The sequence below is a fragment of the Rhea pennata genome, chromosome 13 (assembly GCF_028389875.1).
Source record: "Rhea pennata isolate bPtePen1 chromosome 13, bPtePen1.pri, whole genome shotgun sequence".
NCBI classification, from domain to species: Eukaryota; Metazoa; Chordata; class Aves; order Rheiformes; family Rheidae; genus Rhea; species Rhea pennata.
In genome coordinates, this window is record NC_084675.1 from 21,885,080 (window position 1) to 21,904,655 (window position 19,576).

At 35.3% G+C, this 19,576-nt stretch overlaps 1 protein-coding gene across 4 annotated transcripts in view; it reads left to right on the top strand.

The window, feature by feature from the left end:
* Nucleotides 1–19,576, top strand: part of BANP (BTG3 associated nuclear protein) — a 166,129-nt gene that overhangs the window by 15,381 nt on the left and 131,172 nt on the right. For all 4 annotated transcript variants that reach the window (XR_009959770.1, XR_009959771.1, XM_062586226.1 and 1 more), the window contains exons 2-4: nt 152–296; nt 1,770–1,864; nt 3,168–3,367. Coding sequence is in view for 2 of the 4 variants with exons in the window: in XM_062586226.1 (XP_062442210.1) it covers nt 227–296; nt 1,770–1,864; nt 3,168–3,367 (365 nt within the window). In the remaining 2 variants the exon portion in view is untranslated. The remainder of the gene's footprint in view (nt 1–151; nt 297–1,769; nt 1,865–3,167; nt 3,368–19,576) is intronic.

Consider the following 19,576-nt stretch of genomic DNA (forward strand, 5'->3'; position numbering starts at 1 on the left):
TGACCAGCATATAATGAGTATCGTTCTATCTGTTGCTACCAGTCTGTCTGAATAGTATCTCCTTTTATAAAGGAGGTGCATTAAAAATCAAATGCAATATTGATATATCAATTGTACCTTTATTAACATTCTTCTTGATGCTGTTTTTCAGGATTGGATGACTTGCAGATTTACATATTTGGGGGCCTTCAGTGGTGTTTGACCGGATATTGCTGCCTGGTTCTGAATGATGTCAGAACAAGATTTGGCAGATGTCGTTCAGATTGCAGTTGAAGACTTGAATCCAGATAACCCAGGTACAGTAGAGATGGTAGTGATGACATAAAAAGAGCACTCACAGTATGGCCCATTAAAATGGGGGAAATCACTGTTAAGCTTTTTGTAGAAATATGAAGTGCTGCTGCAAAATTTTTCTTCTCCAAGGTGGACTCATTCAAGTTATACCAAATTTCAATAACTTTACTTTTATATCTTCAGTACTTTTTAAATCATTTTTTTCTTGATTTTGTTTAAAAGGCTTTATTCTGTCTGTTTTTGTGCAGCAATTCTGAAAATCTGTATTAAAATATGGTCTCTAGCAAGCTTTTGGTTTTGTTCAGATCAAATACCTGCTTTAGACTTTCCCTCAAATATGAACTGTGAGCTATCTATTAGAAATCATTGTTTTACTGGTAAAACATTTTTTCTTATACATTATTAAAATTCCTTGTATGTATAATGAAATGACAGTAAAATTGAAAATCATTTCTGAAGAATTGTGTTTTCACACTGTGTTTTCACACAGTGTTTTCCCTTGCTTAAATGTTGATGTACTAAAGGAAAATGTCCATGTTAAAATCGGCTATAGACTTTGATCCTACACTGCCATGTATATGTGAATAAGCATAGGATAAAAAAACAGGAACTGCAGAATACTGAAAATATAAACACATATCAAAACTTCTTTTATTCTGATACAGAACAAAAAGCAATTCTTTCAGAAATGTTCCTGAAGAGATGGCGGAGAAACTGAGACCCATCTATCTCAGGCTAACCAGTAATTTGATGGTGAGGACTGTCACCTGTGAAATGGTTTGCTTGATTTGATAAAGGATTTTGAAAACCTGGTCAGATTTCAGCTGTGAGGTTGTTCAGGGTCCTACCTCTTGATTTCACCAGCAACGCCTTTAATTTCTAACATCAGTTCGCTTTTGTTACTGTTTCTTCAAAATGTTTGCCTTTAGATGAAAGGCTGTTACAGCCTGTAGGCATGGAGATATGAGTGTTTATTTTGGAAAATTGCAGGATATTTTTCATTTATGCTGGCAGAAAATTCCCCATCCTTAACCTGGTTAGAGTGGATCAAATCCTGTATTCTTACAAAATTTTATTAATGTGATTTATCATTTTGCATAAGCGTTGAGGCTTCAGTGAGAGAGAGAAGAGCTGCCTCAAGTTTACAGAAGGGAAGGTAAAGGAAAGGAAAAGGGAGGCTGTCAAAGCAGAACAGCTGATGTGGCAACTCTGTTACCTCTTGGTAATTTCCTAGTAAATAAATCCAAGCCAGTGACATCCAGCCAGTTTTACATCTTCAGTGCAGTCTTAGATTTGGGTAAACATGTCTTGAGAAGAGGTGAATTGTTGTCATATTATTAAGAAAAACGCAAGTCAGTATAAATGCGTGCAGACAATAAGTTAACTAGACTCCCTTTTTAAGTGTCTGTTTAATGTGTTTTTGAATCTTGCCCTCTTTTGTTATAGAGTATGACCATGCTTATTTTTATTTGCAGTTGTGTTGGAAAATCATGAAGTGACAGATGAAGATGTAGAGCCTGCTCTGAAACGTCAGCGTATAGAAATTAACTGCCAGGATCCATCTATTAAGGTTATGATAATTCCTTTTTCTATTTTTATTCATAATGCCAATTCAATTATCTTTATTTGGGGAAAAATATTAAAAGCAAATGCTGCTTAAAAAGAAAAAAAAATCTCAAGGTTTAAACACAACACTAGGATTATTCTTACCTCTCTTGTAAACATGCGTAATCATTTTTCTGGATAAACTTTTAAATCCTGATGATAGTGCAAAATCAGCAGACAAACCTTAATGTACAATATAAAATTTAATTCAAAAATATATTCCGTGGCTCAAATGTCACATCTTTTTTGAGAAAGTGAATAAACTTGATCTAAAAAATAAACTTGAACTTATCTGTTTTACAATATGCAATTACTCCCAGCATGTTTTAAGTTACTATTTTAAACTAATAACATTCTCTTTGTGGTTACTGAGTTCAGGCTCAGTAGCTCAGGCTTTTCTATGCTTACAGAATTTACTGTTGGCCACTAGTGTGTTTAAGTAATGTTTTTGTCTTGCGACATAAACATATGAGTAGTATTTTACTGCCGTGCACATTTATTTAGTATGTAATTCTGTATTCTTGAAATTGTCACAAAACCGGAAGCTCTGTATTGAGAGAGGACAGGGCCAGCAGCACTGTAAAACAGCTTTGTAATGTGTGTAAATTCTAGCTGTAGCCGCAAGATGGCATGGTTGCTGTTTGTAAAGGAGAATGTGTGTTTACCGCTACCCTTTAATGGTCTGTTTTCCCCTATAAAAACCCACTTAGAATGCACTTTTTTTTTTAATAGAATTGCTTAGGAAAACATTTTATTTATTTGCTTTTCTTGATTTGCTGTTCAGAAGAAAACTAAAGTGAGCATTATTTATTGTATCTGAATTTATTTATGTTGATATAATTTCTACTGCAATCATCTGAATTTATCTATTCGGGCATGAAAATATGTTATTTAACTTTATCCAGCAGGATGCTTTCATGGATTTATAATACTTTGGTTTTTAAATATATTGAATGAAAGGTTTTGGCATGTCATTTTAAATTATTTTGTGTTGTATGAAATCATACTAACAAAGTGCTTAGGTGAAAATGTGTTTGGCTTGAATGCTTTTGGCTCCTAAATAAAGGACTAGAAGAATCTGAGAATGCTAAAATGCTCCAGGATGTCATCAGTTTTGTACGTGGATGAATTTTGATACAAGGCACATTGCTAGTACCTTTAGAATTGTTCTCCAGTCACATTTATCTGGGGCTTGCTTATGTATATGTTGCTGGAGATAAATGCAAAAGTCTTTAAAAACAGTTTCTTTTATGCTCTCCCTTTTCTAGTCATTCCTGTATTCCATTAACCAGACAATATGCCTGCGATTGGATAGCATTGAGGCGAAGTTGCTGGCTCTAGAGGCTACCTGTAAATCACTGGAAGAGAAGTTGGACCTTGTCATGAACAAACAGCATAGCCCTATCCAAGTCCCCATGGTGGCAGGTTCTCCTCTTGGCGCTACACAGACGTGCAATAAAGTACGATGGTAAGAAAAGAACAGATTACTCACCAGTGTGCTTTTTAAAATAACCTAGGTCCATTTCTCTGGCATCATCAAGCTCTGCAGTTTTTTGTATAGCTGTCAGGAGCTTGGTATGCTGTTTAAGCATGTAGAATTAATTTATCTTTAAGGTAAGCTTTGTGCCAGTTTCATGATGTTAATTCTAGTTAGAATCAGACTAAACACGTCATACTGGTCCATGGACAGCTTGCAACTATTTCCACATTTCTGTTTTGACTTAAACCAGACTGATTCATCCTTCCTTTGGAAAAGTCACATTAATTATTTTAGACAGGTTTTTTAGACTTGCTTTCCTTTTATTTATATGGCTGAGTTAATGATTTTATAACTCCATTTCTTCATCCCTCTAATTATTTCTCAGTTTTATCAAAAAGTATAATAGAGTTTTAGTTTTATGTGCTTGTTTTCTGTAATCTCTCAGCAGAATAATTATCTGTTTATTTCTGGATTAGAGGTTGGAGATGGAAAAGATCTATTAAATAATCTAATCCACTCGATGCAAAAGCTGATTTGATCTGTAAGGCCTTCATGTACATCTTGTCTAATATGACTTGAAATATCTTAACTCTTGATGTGTCTGTCATTTTACCGTGTAGATTATTCTAGCCTAAGGAATATGTTTTTTCAAGAGGGATTTTTTTGTCTAAGAACATTTTGCTCAATTCATATTTTTATTAACCTTTCCCTAGGTATGCTTCTCTAAATAAATTCCTTTTAATTCTGCATTATGACAATGTAATGTTCATATATAGCCTGCACATGTCATACCGTTCTAGTCAAGACATGCTGACTTAATTTATCTCTGGTCAGTCAGTTTCTCTAGTTTCTGGTCTTTTTCATCATTCTCTCTGGACTTCAATACCTGAATGTTATTCTAAATATATTTCTGATATGTTATACTCAGTATACTATTCCAGGTGCATTGGAGCTATATAGAAAAAATTACTTCCTTGCTTTATGTTGTAGGGCACATCCATGTGAGGTAAGAAAATGAAAACGAACCACAAACATGGCCTTTTTCCACAGGGCCACTACTTGCTTGCTGTCGTGTATCTTTTCCTTTTAGTATTGCCACTTTTATAATAGGTATACAGAATGTATCTCAAATTTATAACTGCATTTTATTATGATATCTTTCAGTTCATGCAGTTATGAAAGAATGGAATATGATCTTACTACCATAAAGAATTCAAAGTTGAAGATTTTACAGTAAGAAGGATCCAGCAGGCTCATGTAGCTGTATCTGTTGCACAGTGCAAACTGTCACTGCACTGTTGTTCATTCAGTGTGATTCCTTCTAAAAATTAGATTATATTAATTAGAAGTATACCTAATTTGTATTTAAAAAACCTGAAATGATACACAACTGAATATATGTTGTTCTCTTTTAAAAGTTCCAATTGTCCTTTTTATTGTTTAAATTTGAGTAGCGTCTGTTCCTTTTAAGTCACCTAACAGGTTAGGAATGGTAGGCACTTCCTACCTTTACAAAACAAATTTCTCTTTCTAGATTTTCAAATGCAATATTTAGACTCTGGTTCAAGCTTCTTGTATTGGCCTTTATTCTTCTCCTGGTAATGATCATCCAAATTAAATAATACAATATTATGAATTAAAGCAGTGAATGCTTTCCTCTTTTAATAGATTTTACTATTTTGAGTTTTTTATGGGATTCGTGTCAGACCTGAGATTGAGGATTTTTTTTTTCCAGTGGCCATCAGAAATGTGTGTGGTAATCGTGAGCTTGGTTTCATCTTTTGTTTTACAGTCTTACGATGATTGCTTCTCAGACAGTCTGAGCATAATTTAGATAGAAGTCTTGAAGACTTCAGGTTCTCTGCACCATTCATATGTGTTATTATAAAGTTATATGTTATCAAGTACATCTTGCCAGTGAATCACTGAGGGTTTTTTTCTTGCAATATATGGCTTACACAACTCAAAATAAAACAGTTGTGTATTTCCAGATGGTATGTGTGTTTAACTTACAGATCCTTTTGGCATAATAACACTTGAATTTCACAGTGATAGACTGTATCATTAAATTTGCTGGCTCTCTAACATAAAAACCTTTTTTAGTGGTTGATTACTTCTAATTAAAAACCTACCTTGAATGTTCTGTTGTATCAGTCCTCTATTTGTGTTCTTTCTTCCTGCCCTTAAATCGCAGATGTCTGTGGAGAACTGCCAGCTTAAGTTAGTATTTTGGATAGTAATCATACTCTGCACCTGAATGAGATTCTTCAACCCCCTTCTCCTACTCCTGCCACTACAGTAACACCAGCCTTACTGCTCTTAACAAAAAGAGGCAGGTCAACCAGATGGTGCTACTTGTCAGCAAAGCATACTTTTCATTCTTTTTTCAGTAAATAATGTTTATCATCTCTTCCCTTCCACGCTACTCTGAATTTTGTTTACTCTTTTTTGGGTAATTTAGTTACTTCCATTAATCTGGTTCAAATTGAATGTTATCAAAACTCATGTTAGAGCACTACACATGGTAAAGTATATAAAGTGTACATTATAAATTCATGCAGGTCAGTTTAATTGTTCTGTCGTATCAGTACTTTTTAAAATAAATGAGTTCCCTAGGACATGCCAGTTCCAAATGTGGCTAGGCTATCACGTGATGAGAATGAGGAAACCTGGACGCAGAAGCCTTTTCCTGTGTCATCTTGTGCCAGAATTGTATAGTTAGAGTGTACCAGGCAAATTCACAGCTGGGCATTATGGCCTGCCATGGGTATGATGTGGAACATTTTGCTGTGTACTGCATTGTATGTTGGCTGTTTGTAAGATGGAGTGGTAAAATATAATCTGTCCGCATAGTTGCGTTATGGAGGCAAGGATCTCACTTTGGTAATAATTGTCAGATTTAAATTCAATGCTAAATTCTTTTCTAGTAAATTTAACATGATGATTTATTAGGATAACACATACTTATTTGTGTGCCAAACTGTTGTTTCCAAGTTTTAAAAATTCCTATTAGGGAAATGAAGCAGAAGTTTGAAGGAAACTTGCAATAAATCAGGAACCACCCCATGTTATTAGCTCCCAGGACAGAAATGCAGTGCATTTCAGAGTCTCATTCTGCTTTCTGTCTCTGTATTAAACACACAAGAAATGATATGTGCGGAAGTCTTCCAACATCCTTTTCTATGTATGTGAAGGCTTGCTGATGTTTCCTGGAAAACTACAAAACGTTGAATTTAGAAGTTACGGTATTGCCTGCTGCTGCTGTTATTTTGAGTAAGCGCATCTTCCTGAAAGCGGGATTGTGTTCTCAGGATTCGTTTGCTCCTCTTGTTGGCTCTCATCTGCAGTTATGGTACTTCGTTATACAGCAACACGTTGCAGGTGTGGGAGCAAATAAAGGGTTTGTGGTCCTGTGTAATGAGTAACTTGTATAAACAGTTGAGATACTGAGGAAAAATAGGCTAACTTTTAGTTCTCTAAGAGAGACGTTTAAGCTACAGCAAAAACTAACAGGAGGAAACTTCGGAGAGGAAGTCTTCCAGAATCTCAGAGATGTGAACTGTTTGGGAGGAGGGGGCAGAAATGATGGGTATCAGAGAAGACTGAGAGTTGTAGCTGTTGTATTTCAGTAAGTTGTTCTATGAATAACAAATACTAAACAAGCCTGTTTTCCTATAGGCTTTTGTCCTGTGTTCTCCATCTTTTCTCTGGATGAACCCCATGTTCTCTGTATGATCTATGGCACCCCCCACTGTAGCATTTTTGAAATCTTCCATGTTATTCCCATGATCTCCTGCCTTGTCTCCCACTCCTTCCTGATGTTGCCTCAGCTCTGAACTGTACAACTAGTGCCATTTTGTCCCAGATTACCGTTTTTGGATATCTAACTAGTCGAGAGATATTATGGATAATTACTAGTCTGGGTGCTGGCACGTGCTACTGCTATAGCTAGCTGCTAGGGGGTAATAGATGAAGACTTACTGGCTTTCTGTTAGTGGGGTGTTGAATGTGAGTTTGTCTTAACCCCAGCCTCAGGTTTTAATGAAGTTAAAAGATATTTTGTGTCTTTCAAGCCTCTTTCTTTTTGTCATGTTTGGTTGTAAAAGCTCAGCAGTTCCCAAAATTACTAGTTGGGTTTGGAGAAATGGCATAATTGTGTAGTCTCATTTTCTTTGGAAACAAAACTAAAACAGAGTTTTAGAAAATATTTTCTCAATGTTCAATGGCTGTTGCTTAAAAATATGTGGTTGTCAGGATTATCCACAAAGCCATAGCGTTAATACACAGGGGTTTTTGTTTCTTTTATTTGGAGGAAAGTGTGTCAGAGGGTTTCAAAACTGGTAGGATGGGAGGAAAGAGAACCTTAGTTTGCACAGAATTGTGTTGAACTCTGGAGCTTTAAAATAGCCAAGAACAGTAGCATAAAATTTAGTAAATTAGTAATGGGAGTATGTGTACTGTTCCAGTGGTCTAAGTCTTCTCTAGCTTTGTTCAGTATTAATCCTGCTTTTCTATCCAGGATGTGATTGTCTCTTCCTCTGTCTTCAACATTTCCTGGCAATATGACTAGTTAAAAAAAACTTACTTCTCTTTATGAGGTACTATGCTTGTCAAAAATTCCAGTAGCTGCTGAAAAGTTTCTTGGATAGCATAACTACTACAACAGCTGATGGCCTGTCAGTATGGCAGGCTCAAGTGTTAAGTTTGGAATTTAGGATGTGCCCAGATGATAACATATATAAATCGACAAACCTATTGTATGACAGTGCAACTAAAATCACATCTATTCACTTTTTAAAGAATATATTTCTTCTGAAAGATACTGGTTCAGAAATAGCGTTACTTTTTTCAAACGTGCTTCCGTTAACCAGTTTAACTGGTTAAGCCGCAGTGTAAATGATTCAGTTTGATTGCTTCAGATGTTGTGGTTTCACCTAACTCTCCTTTGTTTGTTTCTCCAGATGTTTTCTGTAAATGTTAAATTGTATAAATCTACTATTTGTCTTTAAGGATATTATTTTGGAAATTTTTGTCGGGATAATTGGTGTAACTGGAAGAAAACAGCTTTTGAAATGTGTTAATTCTGGAGAGGATTTGAATTTAAAATTGGTATTTTCTTCACACTTAATCGTAAGTGGAGTTTTTCTTCTGTTCAGATATCTTTCTTTGAACCTTTGTTTTTGTGAGGTATACTGGCCTCACACATCAAATTCGTTACCATATGCATTTGTGGCTCACAGGTCGAGTATGCTGATCATTAAGTATAAAGACAGAATTTCATGTATTTTTGTCTTTAGGGGAAACTGGAGAGTTAAATGGAATGGCAAATTAAATGCACTTAATTATTGCTCAAAGACCTGGTATAGTATTCTTGAACAAGATTTGCTCATGTTAGTGGTCTGGAGATTAGCTTGTTGAAAAGGAGCTGCTGCAGTTAGTTTATGGTGTTGGTAGGTTAATTCAGCTTTTTCTAGAAAACAACATTTGTCATTTTTGTTTTGACATAAGCGTTTTAAGATACAAAATAAGACAATTTTACTACCAGAGGGGATGTACAAAATTGCTTTATTTTTGTCAGTGTAGATAGTTAATATGTTTTATCATTAACATTAATCAATAGAGTGTGCTAAGTGTTGATCAACAAAATTTTTCTGCCTTGTCTGCACTATGGCAGAATTTGGCAAGTTTTTTGGCTACAGATTTCTCAAGTTCAAGACATGTATATCTAGTGTGTGACTGTTTGTTTACAAGTTGTTTTTTGTTCAAGTAATACAGATTTTTAAAGGGAGATGATTTTAAATGAAGCTGTAAAACAATGCAAAAAAAAAAAATATATAGGATAGCTGTTCTGGATTTAGCTGAACTATTGTCCCAGCATGAAGTCCTTTAGAGAGGAGAAAAAGGAAAAGTAAGTGTATGTGAAAACATTTGCAAGAAACCTAATCAAGCTATTGGTATAAAAGACAAATTGTACCTAGAATCATAAGGAAAGATAATTACTTTTTTTTCCTGTGAATTACAAACCCCTTAACCAACCTATTTTCATCTTATCAGGTGTTGAATAGCTTTTTCATTTTTGTTGCGCTTCTATCATAAGGGCTTTTATTGATTATAATAAACTATCCTAATATATGAATCCAGGCTTTTGAAAAGAAATGTAATTCTTTGGTTCTTATCACTAAGTAGTGGTTTTTGAGTCTCTGGGGTATGTAGTTAAACTCTTTCCCACATTTACAGCAGTTTAATATTATAATTTATTAAGTTACGTAAACTACTCTCCAAGTTTAGTATATGATTTTTTTTTTCTTTCCCTCTTTAATTTAACAGTAACTTAACAATAAACCTTCCAGAATGCTAATATGCTTAACTGAAGTTAACAGCTAACTGTCTATCTCTGGAAATATACCATCTTCAAGTCTGAAAATCCTCAATTTGCAGGAATAAATTATTTATTATTTACTATTTATTATTATTATTTACATTGCTGGTATTGCAAAAGATGTATGGTATGTGTTTTAATGTACAGTGTATTTTCAAGTTGCAGTTGTGTTATTCTGCCTGCTGTGAGCCTAATTTCATGTACTGAACTTAAAAAATATTTCTCTGGAAGCAGACTCAGTCCTCAAGAAACCTCAACAGTCAGCTTTGCAAAAGATGTAAAATTAAGCCATGTTTAAAGAAAACGAAAAAGAAGTTACAGATTATGTCTTTAAAATACAGACAGCGAGTTGAGGTGATTAACAGAACATATTATAAAGATTTTATCTGCAAAAATTTGGAGTTTTTCAGGTTTTCCAAAATTCATATCACTTTTTTTAACGTTCTCTGTCACTTTCAGTTCTTGGTCAGTGGTGCTATGTGCAAATCAAACTTGTTTTAAATTAACAGTTAAGGTGTCGTATGTGTAGCAGTACAGTATGTAGCTATGTATCTGTAGAGTTCTGCTTCTAATTAATGAGATTTGTTTCATGAAGAAGAGGTCCTGCTTTGAGGATGGTTGTGCTGTACTCATGTGAACAGCTCTTACTTGTGCAAGTGCATCCTGTTCATGGCTATGTGCGGAAAGAGTTGAAGGAAGATGATACAATTTTTGTGATCTGAGTTCACCTAGTTCATTTCAGATACACTGAATGTATCTGAACACATTAGCAAAATATGCAGATCATCTTAATTAAAAAATTTAACAACTTTAGAGGATCTTTCCTCTTTTGGGGTAACTTTTAAAATTTTGTTTAGTATGTTAAGTTCTTTTAAAGCAAAAAGGTATCTTTCAGTGCATATAAATAAAAAGTGAATAATTTTGATATTTAAAAAGTATCAAAGTATTTACTTTCAGTAAAGTGGAAGTTCAACCAAGAGAGTCAAGACTTGAATTGTGATTCATAATTGCATTGGTTGATCCAAAACGCTATTACTTTTCATACCTTTGGGGGTTTCTGTTTTCAATTCTACTACCTCTCCTTGGTTTAAGTGTCTCACTGCAATGCAGGTGATAGAGGAGTTTCTCACACATGTGCACATGCTTGCCAATTGAGCAGGTAAAGTGTGATCTGTACAGTTTTGTCAAATGAAGGAAGCTAGCTGCTGCCAGCTCACAGCGCCAACACGTGTTCATCAGTATTTATTCTAGAAGAATTGTTGCAGTTTGAAGTAGATGGATGAAAACTTACTGAGGTATAGTAATGTTTAATGTAAGAACCAACTGTATTTTTTCAGATAAATATATGAAAAACCAATACAGTTTTTAATGCTGAACTAATCAGATAATGGAATTCTGTAATTAGACTTCAGCCCCTCATTTGTAGCATCTTTTCCAGAACTCGAAAATAGATTGTATCTTTGATTCACTGAAAAATACTGTAATGCTTTCCAGAGGCTCCTGATTTGTCACCAAGGTCCTGTCAGCCTCAAAATTTTGAGTTGATTCTTCCCCTGGGTGGGTTGAACGAGTACTGATTCATATCTTTTTATCTTACCTGTTTAAACATGCATTTCATGTAAATGTTCATGGAACAAGTTGCTATCATTCATTTTACTTGGAAGCAATACATCTTTGTATTGAAAATATTTTATGAACTTGTATGACTGGTTCTTATCATTATTCACTGCATCCTATTAGATGTGCAGCAGCAAAGGTATGAACAAGAATAACAATTTTTCTTTGGGATATTTAGGCTAGGTTCTTAAATATTTTGAAATTAAGCTTGTCTGTTATGCTTAAATATTAGTTTTTGTTCTGGACTGTCAGCAGATGTTCCAAATTTAACATTTCAGTGGTTTGTGTAGCTCACGCATTCAGTTCTGTATAGCTGTTGGGAATTGAAATTCATACAGGTCTAAGGAGCGATGGCATCTTGGACTTGAGAAGTTTGTGTAGCGGTATTCTCGCTGGAATTTTGCATTCCATTATTGTTGCACTAAGATACTGAGGAGCCAAGTGTTTAGTAATTTGTTGTCAGCATTTCATAAATCCAGAAACAAATTATAATTTTCACATAGCAAGGTCAGTTACAGAATTAAAATAACAATCTAATATGAACATTTCATCTGTGTTTTGGGGAATTCAGTAATTCATGCATGTATGAGATAGAATCTGTAGAACTTCTTGAACTGACAAAGATTTGAACAAGGTTAATTTGTTCTTCCTAAGGCAGTTGTATTTAAATTGGTGGCTGATGAAATACTATTTACAATGGTCAAATGATTCAGATGCTAGCTTATTAATGATGCTTCAGTATAAAAATGATCATCAAGTAGCAGTTAATAACTTTTGTCTGAGAAATGGAGGCAAAGTTTGTGGCTTGGATTTAGTAATTTTGTTCTTGTTTTTTTAAAATGTACCTAAATGTGAGGCTTAAAGCACTAAAAAATCTTATATAAACATATGATTTTGAATTCTTAACTATAATGCTAGCTAAGCTTTTCAGCAATATGTACTTATATAAAGTTCTAAGTCATCAAGTGTTGCGAGTGTTAGACAAAGGGTTCAGTTTTGAAGATGTGTTATATGGCTTAATATTTTACTATTTGCCAGGTTGCAATACAGTACCTACTGGTAGCCTGTGACAATATATATATATATTTATGGTCATATATAAAATATATAAATTTGCATTTATTCTGAACCACATGTGAGTAGACAGTTTAGTTATTGCCAGTTAGCAAATACACAGTAACTTTATTCTGTATCTGAGCCCTTATTGAATATTTCTTTTTTTTCTCTCACTCACTTATTCTCTCTCTCTCTCTCTCTCACACACACACACACACACTCTTTTAAGAAAAAGTTCACTTGAAAGTTATAGCAAGAAAATAAAAATGCAGTTGCATGAACTTCTGTGTAGTTCAGCATATTGCTATGTCTAATAGTAAACTAAGAAATGAGAACTGAATGCATACAGAATTTGCCCTTTGTGCCATGACGTTTTAGAAATCAACATCCTTTAATAGTAAGATGAAAATGAAAAGAGTGACATACCTGGGGATCAAGAAGGCTTTGAACTTTCTACGTGGATTAGAGTATAGGAAATAAGGTTAGAAGGGACATCTACTAGTGTAATTAGTGCCTGAGGACATTTAAAACCAATTATAGAAGTATTAAAACGTGGATTGACCTACCTCCTTGCCAAATCCCACAAGGTCATATTAGATGATTTCTGGGGAAAAAAGAGCGTTTACCTTAATTCTATGATTCCATGAGCAGAGCCAGCTATTGGATTTAAGAAATACATGTAAAAGGTGTGTGACTTTAAATTTGGTTCAGGGCAAATGCCTTCATTTAGATTCTGCTTCTCCTTTTTCTTAAATGAATAGTTGAAAAGAATTGTTATATTTTACAGAAGTGAAGAGTTTTCATGAATAAGGTAGGGGAAAATGACTATTAAGAGTTACATGCCATTGCAACTCTAAAAATCTTAGTGTGTTGAAGCCCTACACCAGATTGTGGGAGCATATGTTATATACTCTCTATCTGAACTAGTAAAACATCAAACATACAATAAACAGAAGGGGGCAGAAAAGCTTTATATATTCATTTGGGTTCTGGTTTTGAGAATTTAAAAACCTCTAATGTTACAGTCTGCAGATGCTGAGAGTTTGAAAATCCAGCGTTAAGAGCACCCTTCCTTGAAACTTCTCTTGTAGGTTGGGGTATTTGATTCCAAAAATACAATGAGGAAGAATGAATAAGAAAGAAAACCTAATCCATTTTTGATTGAAGAAGGCTGTCATCTTCCTTTGGAAATTATGGCTATTTAATTTCCAAGTTGTGATTCAAAATAATCTGCATGCCTATTTACACCAGATGAAATTATCCATTATACTATTTAAAATTGCCAGAGTTGCCAGTCTTGCTATTGATGGAAAATCATATATACTAGTATGATTTTAGAAGAAATGACCCACAGTGTTTTGGAGGATTCTTCGTTTTGCATTAAGCAAAATAAAGAGAGCTGTAAGTAGATTCAGAACTTCAGTAGGTTGAAACAGCCTAACATCTAGCAAGGTTTCAGCAAGGTTGGTGAGATGACGATGAGTCAGTCTTCCATCTGTCTTATTTGGCAGCAGATGTTATTTAACTGATACATTTCCAAACGTAAAAAAAACACAGTTTGGAATCTGAAAGTCTTTCCGAACAGAATTTTTCCTTTCTCTGGAACTGTACATTTTTGCTCAGTCTCTTAGCTCAATCTCTTTATTCCATATTGAAGGGTGGAGTATGAGACAGGAAATCGGCTCTTAATACCTTTTAAAATTATATTCTTTGTAAAAAGTGAAGAGTGGTGTTTCTTTAACATCCTTTTGAGGTATATGGAAATAAGATACTGTACGAGCTCTCAGAGTAGCAGCTTCCTTGGCCTTTCTATAAGTAATACTGAACGTGTAGTGACAAATGTACACAGCTAGTTGGGTAATACTGCTATTGCTGGCTACTCATTGCGAAAAGCAGCGGAGGCATATGGGCAAAAGCTTCTGCCAACTGGCTCTGTGTGAACTGCCTGCTGACGTTCTGTTTGCAGAAATCTAGTATTGTATTTATTTGTGATTCATTATCTGGTGACCATTGAGAATTCAGTTACTGCAATTGGTATGTTGAAAGACAGCGTGTAATGCAGTTTCCTTCATGCTCAAACTCAAGCTCCTTTTAAGTTAAAATTGTGTTAGGTGACCTGTGAACGGTACTGGCAGCATGTGCATCTTTGTTTAGTATCTCTGCTGTAGAAGTGAGACTATAAATGCAGTCACTCATGTTTGTGTAGTGTTGAAAATGCAGTGCTTACTGAGTCTTTTTAACCGTCTTTTGCTTAAAAAGGTATCTTACATGCTGTCTATGGAACTAAAACTCCACAGTGCAGTGGATTCCAACTGAATGCTCTGCTTGACTATTGATTTTTTTCCTTTGTCATTTGAATGCAGTGATTTCTTCCTAAGAAAAGGTTGAGGTGTGGTGTAAAAGTCCCCAAAAGAACAGCATAGTCATGATGCTGAAGACTGTAATTGTCCGTTCAGTGTGGCGATTTTCTTGCAGATATTATGGCTCGAAAAATTGTGAAAATATATGTAGATGTATCCAACTGTATAATAGAATTATACCACAATAGTTTGAACTTGATTTTGGAACATAAAATCTGCACAACTTTCTGAAGGCTATAAAAGTTAGGGCACTTAGTCTCCTGTTTATAACATAATCGGACTTAACAAATTCTAAAAATGTTTAATTTCCCAATTAGTCACTCTGGATTGGCATTTTTCACTCCTTTGGAGTTTCCTTTCTTGCTCTTCTACTCAAATGAACTTTCTAACACTTCTCTTTTTAGTTGCACTTTGTTAATGTTGCAGATGTGTTTTCTACAATCTACCTGGATGAGTCATTCTTTTAATCTGTTCACTTTTTGCATATAGAAATAGAGTCCTCTCTTTGGTATTTTGGTTATAAGACATTCCTGTTAGGCCAATTCTGGCTCTTATTTCAATGCTGATACTTTGTGTATTTGAAGTTACGCAGGTTGGGGGCAGGGAAGAGCAGCGTTTTTGCTGTCCGTTTGGAATATACGGGTATAGGTTGTGTCACAGCGTAGGTGCGTGTTAACTAAGTTGAAGTAGTATTTCTCTTCAGTGCTTGACCACATCAGTCTCCTTTTCTTGAATCTAACCTAGTGTTCTGCACATCTATGACCTACCTTGATAAATGACTGATGCATTGTTTGTGCTATATTTTACTCCCCTTTTTACATCTAATTGGATAAGGAAGGGTATTATACGAGTTTTATAATGACTGCATTTTGTTCTCATTTATAGACTTCTGAAATTATTCTTGGTCTTGGACCAAATACCTGCAGGCATTTAGGTGTTGAACTATGCAGCTAGCAAACGGCCTAGCCTGCCTAGTAACCTTTAGAAATCCTACTCAGCATATATCTGTTTTTTTAATCAGCTGAAAGCTTTTAGTTTTTTTTTAATTTATTTTTTTTGCCTCTGTGTGGACTGTCACTTCAAAGTCTCTACTTTTGCTTCAAACATACAGCAATTTCTGCCTTAGTACTAAGACTGCAGTAGATCTTATTTGTTTTAGCTGGGTTAAAGATCAGTGAAGCCCCCATCTTTTGTTCTGGAAAATGACTGTCTTTCTCTTAGAGATCAACCTTTCTCATCTTGAATTTGATGCAATCTCCACTAGACTGTATTACTTAGCTATAGTTCAGAAAGTTAAGGCTCAGAGAAGGGCAATGACTGTAAATTTCTTTCTATGCTATGTCTGAATAAAAAAATCACTTTGCTATTGTATTTTTGTTGCAGTACATTTACCTTAAGAGACTTGTATTAACTTCTTAATGATAAATTATGATCTGCGCTTTTCCTGTCAGTAATCAGAAGTAGAAGACCAGTAATTAATCCTATTTCTGGTATAACTCAGTATTTTTATCCTGATTGTATCAGTTGCAACACTGCCCAGATGTACTATTTTTCTCTGCTTTTCTGTGTCTACTGAGGCCAAAAGATTCCTTGGAGAGTGTGTTTTGCTTGAATTTAATTTTTAGAGCATTTAAGTTGTGCTGGAAATCAGATGAGTAATAAAGAAAATGTGTGAGTTATTTTTTATAAACGTACAGGTATTGTAAAACATCTAAAGTGACAAGCTTTTCTTTAGTAGTATGTCCTTTGGGTCACTTTTAGCATTATCCGGATATTGCTCAGTTGTGAAGCTTTTTGGAAATCGATGTTGTCGTTTTTGACTGATTGCAGGTGGTCATACAGGTGTGCTTAAATGGCTTTCCTCAGAGCAGAATAATCCACAACAGATTTCTGTCTTAACAGATTTTTAAATTGGTTGATAAAATTAGTCTAAAAGCCAGTAAATCATACCTTTCTGGTTGTCAGCCAATTCAAAGGCTCCCCATGTGTAGGTAAGGTTAAGAGTACCATAAACTTTACATAGATATCTTTTTTTAACTTGGGAAAATGTCTGGTTTGTACATATGTGAGCTGGAAGTTTAGGAATCAGTTAAATGTGAACAGTATGTTTTAATAAACACTGCTTTTGCTTTGTCTTTATGTTGTAAATTGCTTACAGCTTTCTCAATTTTCAAACACACGAATCTCTTCCAGTGATAGCTATGTACTTTGGCTTGTCTGTGTAAGGGACCTAATCATAAATGCTGTCTTGCTCTTATGTGATATTCCAAATGCAAAGAATCCAAAGATAATTTTTGAGAACTGAACCCTTACTAAAAGTGATGGATAACACTGCTGCTTTTCTGGCAATAGGCTGTGACTAGGAGAATAGGCGGTGTAAGGACATTAAAACTTTAACTCATACATCTCTAACCTGGAGCAGGTGTCTTAACTGTTGTGCCTCTTGGTGAATGGTTTATTTTTTGACAAGACCGCTCTTCTTGGAGATTAGCAGCCTTACTCATTTTTTGGCATAAAGTCAGTGTAATTTGTTGTATACCTGGCAGATGGGGTTTTATTTATTTTTTTGTTGTTGTTGTTGCTGTCATTCATATATAGCACTGGTGTAAATTTGTAAGTCAGTTTTCCCATTCCTGTTTGGATAGGGAATCTTAACTGTATGTGGCTTAACTGTAGAAGGCAAAGGAAGCAGGTGGTCATCAAGAGGAAGGAGCATAGTAGCCTTATCTTAAGCGGTAATGAAAAGGTCTGAAGAGAGGCTGTTCTTTAAGACGTATGCCATTGTTATTGAAAGACAAAAAGAAAAACAAGAAGTAAGCAACTTTCTCTCCTGCCACTTCTAAAATGACTTTTTCTATAATGATTTAAAAAATACTTATGATTTCCTTCCTGCTAGGGCTAACTATAATATTACGGCAGAGCTCATACACATGGACCAGCTATACATTTAAGTCCTTAGCTCTGTCCTGAGCAGCACACTGGAAAATACTGGAGTTCAAGGTCTCTTTCCCAGATTTGGTTTCCTGAAGGTTTTGTTTGGCACAAGAAATTTGTCAGCAATAATTCCATCTCCTTTGTACCTAGTTACCTGTATCTGTGTGCCTCCTCCTTCTATGTAAAGTAGATGAAGACATGAATGATATCCTCAGGAGTCCTGCATTACAGCTAATCAGCACATACTATGTGAGCAGGTTGTAGTGACCATGGAGTGTTACATAGACAGGAAAGAGCAGTTCATGTGGTTGTGTTTAGTTGAATGTCTCTAAGATGACCTCTTATTTACCTATTTGCAAATGCTAACATGTGCAGGGGAGGCTCAGAAATGGTCTAAACAGAATACTCTCAAAGTTCCTTTCTTTAACTGGTTTAGCACTGCTATAAATATTCCATTAGCTAGCCTATGTTAGTGTGTCCAAGAATACAACAGGAATAACTTCTTGTCTGAAATATTTCAGTCTGAGTTTATCCACAATTCATTTTCATCTGTTTGGAGAAACTCTTTTGATCTCCTACCTTCTGGGAGATAGAAATGTCAGTTGGTTCCTTCTGTTTTGTTTTTGTCCCCTCCTAAATGAGGGAGTCTTCTGGGAAGAGGAGGAGATTGTGTTCCTGGTATTGCCAAAAGTTGTTTTTTGTTATTGGCTGTGTTCTGTATGACTGACAGGTTATTGGCAATGAAGAACCAACAGTTAAGAATAATGATCATATCTGTGACTCTCACGTTTTCCTTTGGCAGCAATTGTCTTATGCCAAATGTATAAGGTTCTTTTATATTTTTTTTTAAAAAAAGGCCAAATATGCACACTTGAAAATCTAGCATGTTTATTCTTTTAGGAGTACTTTCTCCAGTGATATAACAGATTATTTGGTAAACTACATTTAAAAAAAATCCCCAAGTATGAACTGATCTGTATGCAGCATGCATTTTAAAACTTTTACAGTGCTGCATCCAGAAGTAGGCAAATTACAGAACCAGTCTTTCCAAGTTCTGATGCTTATGTGGAAAGGAATACGTGAACATAAAAGGAAACTAATGAAGCCTGTGCAAAAAAACTGGGTTTCAGAAACAGTCCCCTGACTCTCTCTCAATATTTTCTTTCTATCTTCACAAATTTTTCATGACTATAGCACTGGCAGCACTGATAAAATGATCATTTGGGATCTGAGTGGACATCCATAACTTTGCTATCTCCTCTTTCTGTTTTTTCCCCCCTCCTATATTAGTACATAAATAATGATTACAGTTGATTATCTTCAATATGAGATATACAGTCTGAGAAGAAAAGCATCTTTGGCTTCTGTACTGGATTGTCAGAATATTTGCTCTATTTTTGTTTGTTATAAAAATGGCACTGTTTTAAGGATTAGAGGGAGCAAGAAGAAATTAGAATAATCCAATATGATCATAGAATCATAGAATCAGTAAGGTTGGAAGGGACCTCTGGAGATCATCTAGTCCAACCCACCTGCTCAGCAGGGTCACCTACAGCATGCTAGACGGGGCTGCATCCAGGCAGGCCTTGAATATCTCCAGAGAAGGAGACTCCACAGCCTCTCCGGGGCAACCCGTGGCAGTGCTTCGTCACTCTCACAGGGAAGAAATTTCCCCCTCGTGTTCAGGCGGAACTTCCGGTGCTTCAGTTTCTGCCCGTTGCCTCTTGACCCGTCACATGGGACAACTGAAAAGAGTTTGTCCCCGTCCTCTCGACACCCTCCCTTCAGGTACTTATCCACATTGATAAGATCCCCCCTCAGTCTTCTTTTCCCCAGGGTAAACAAGCCCAG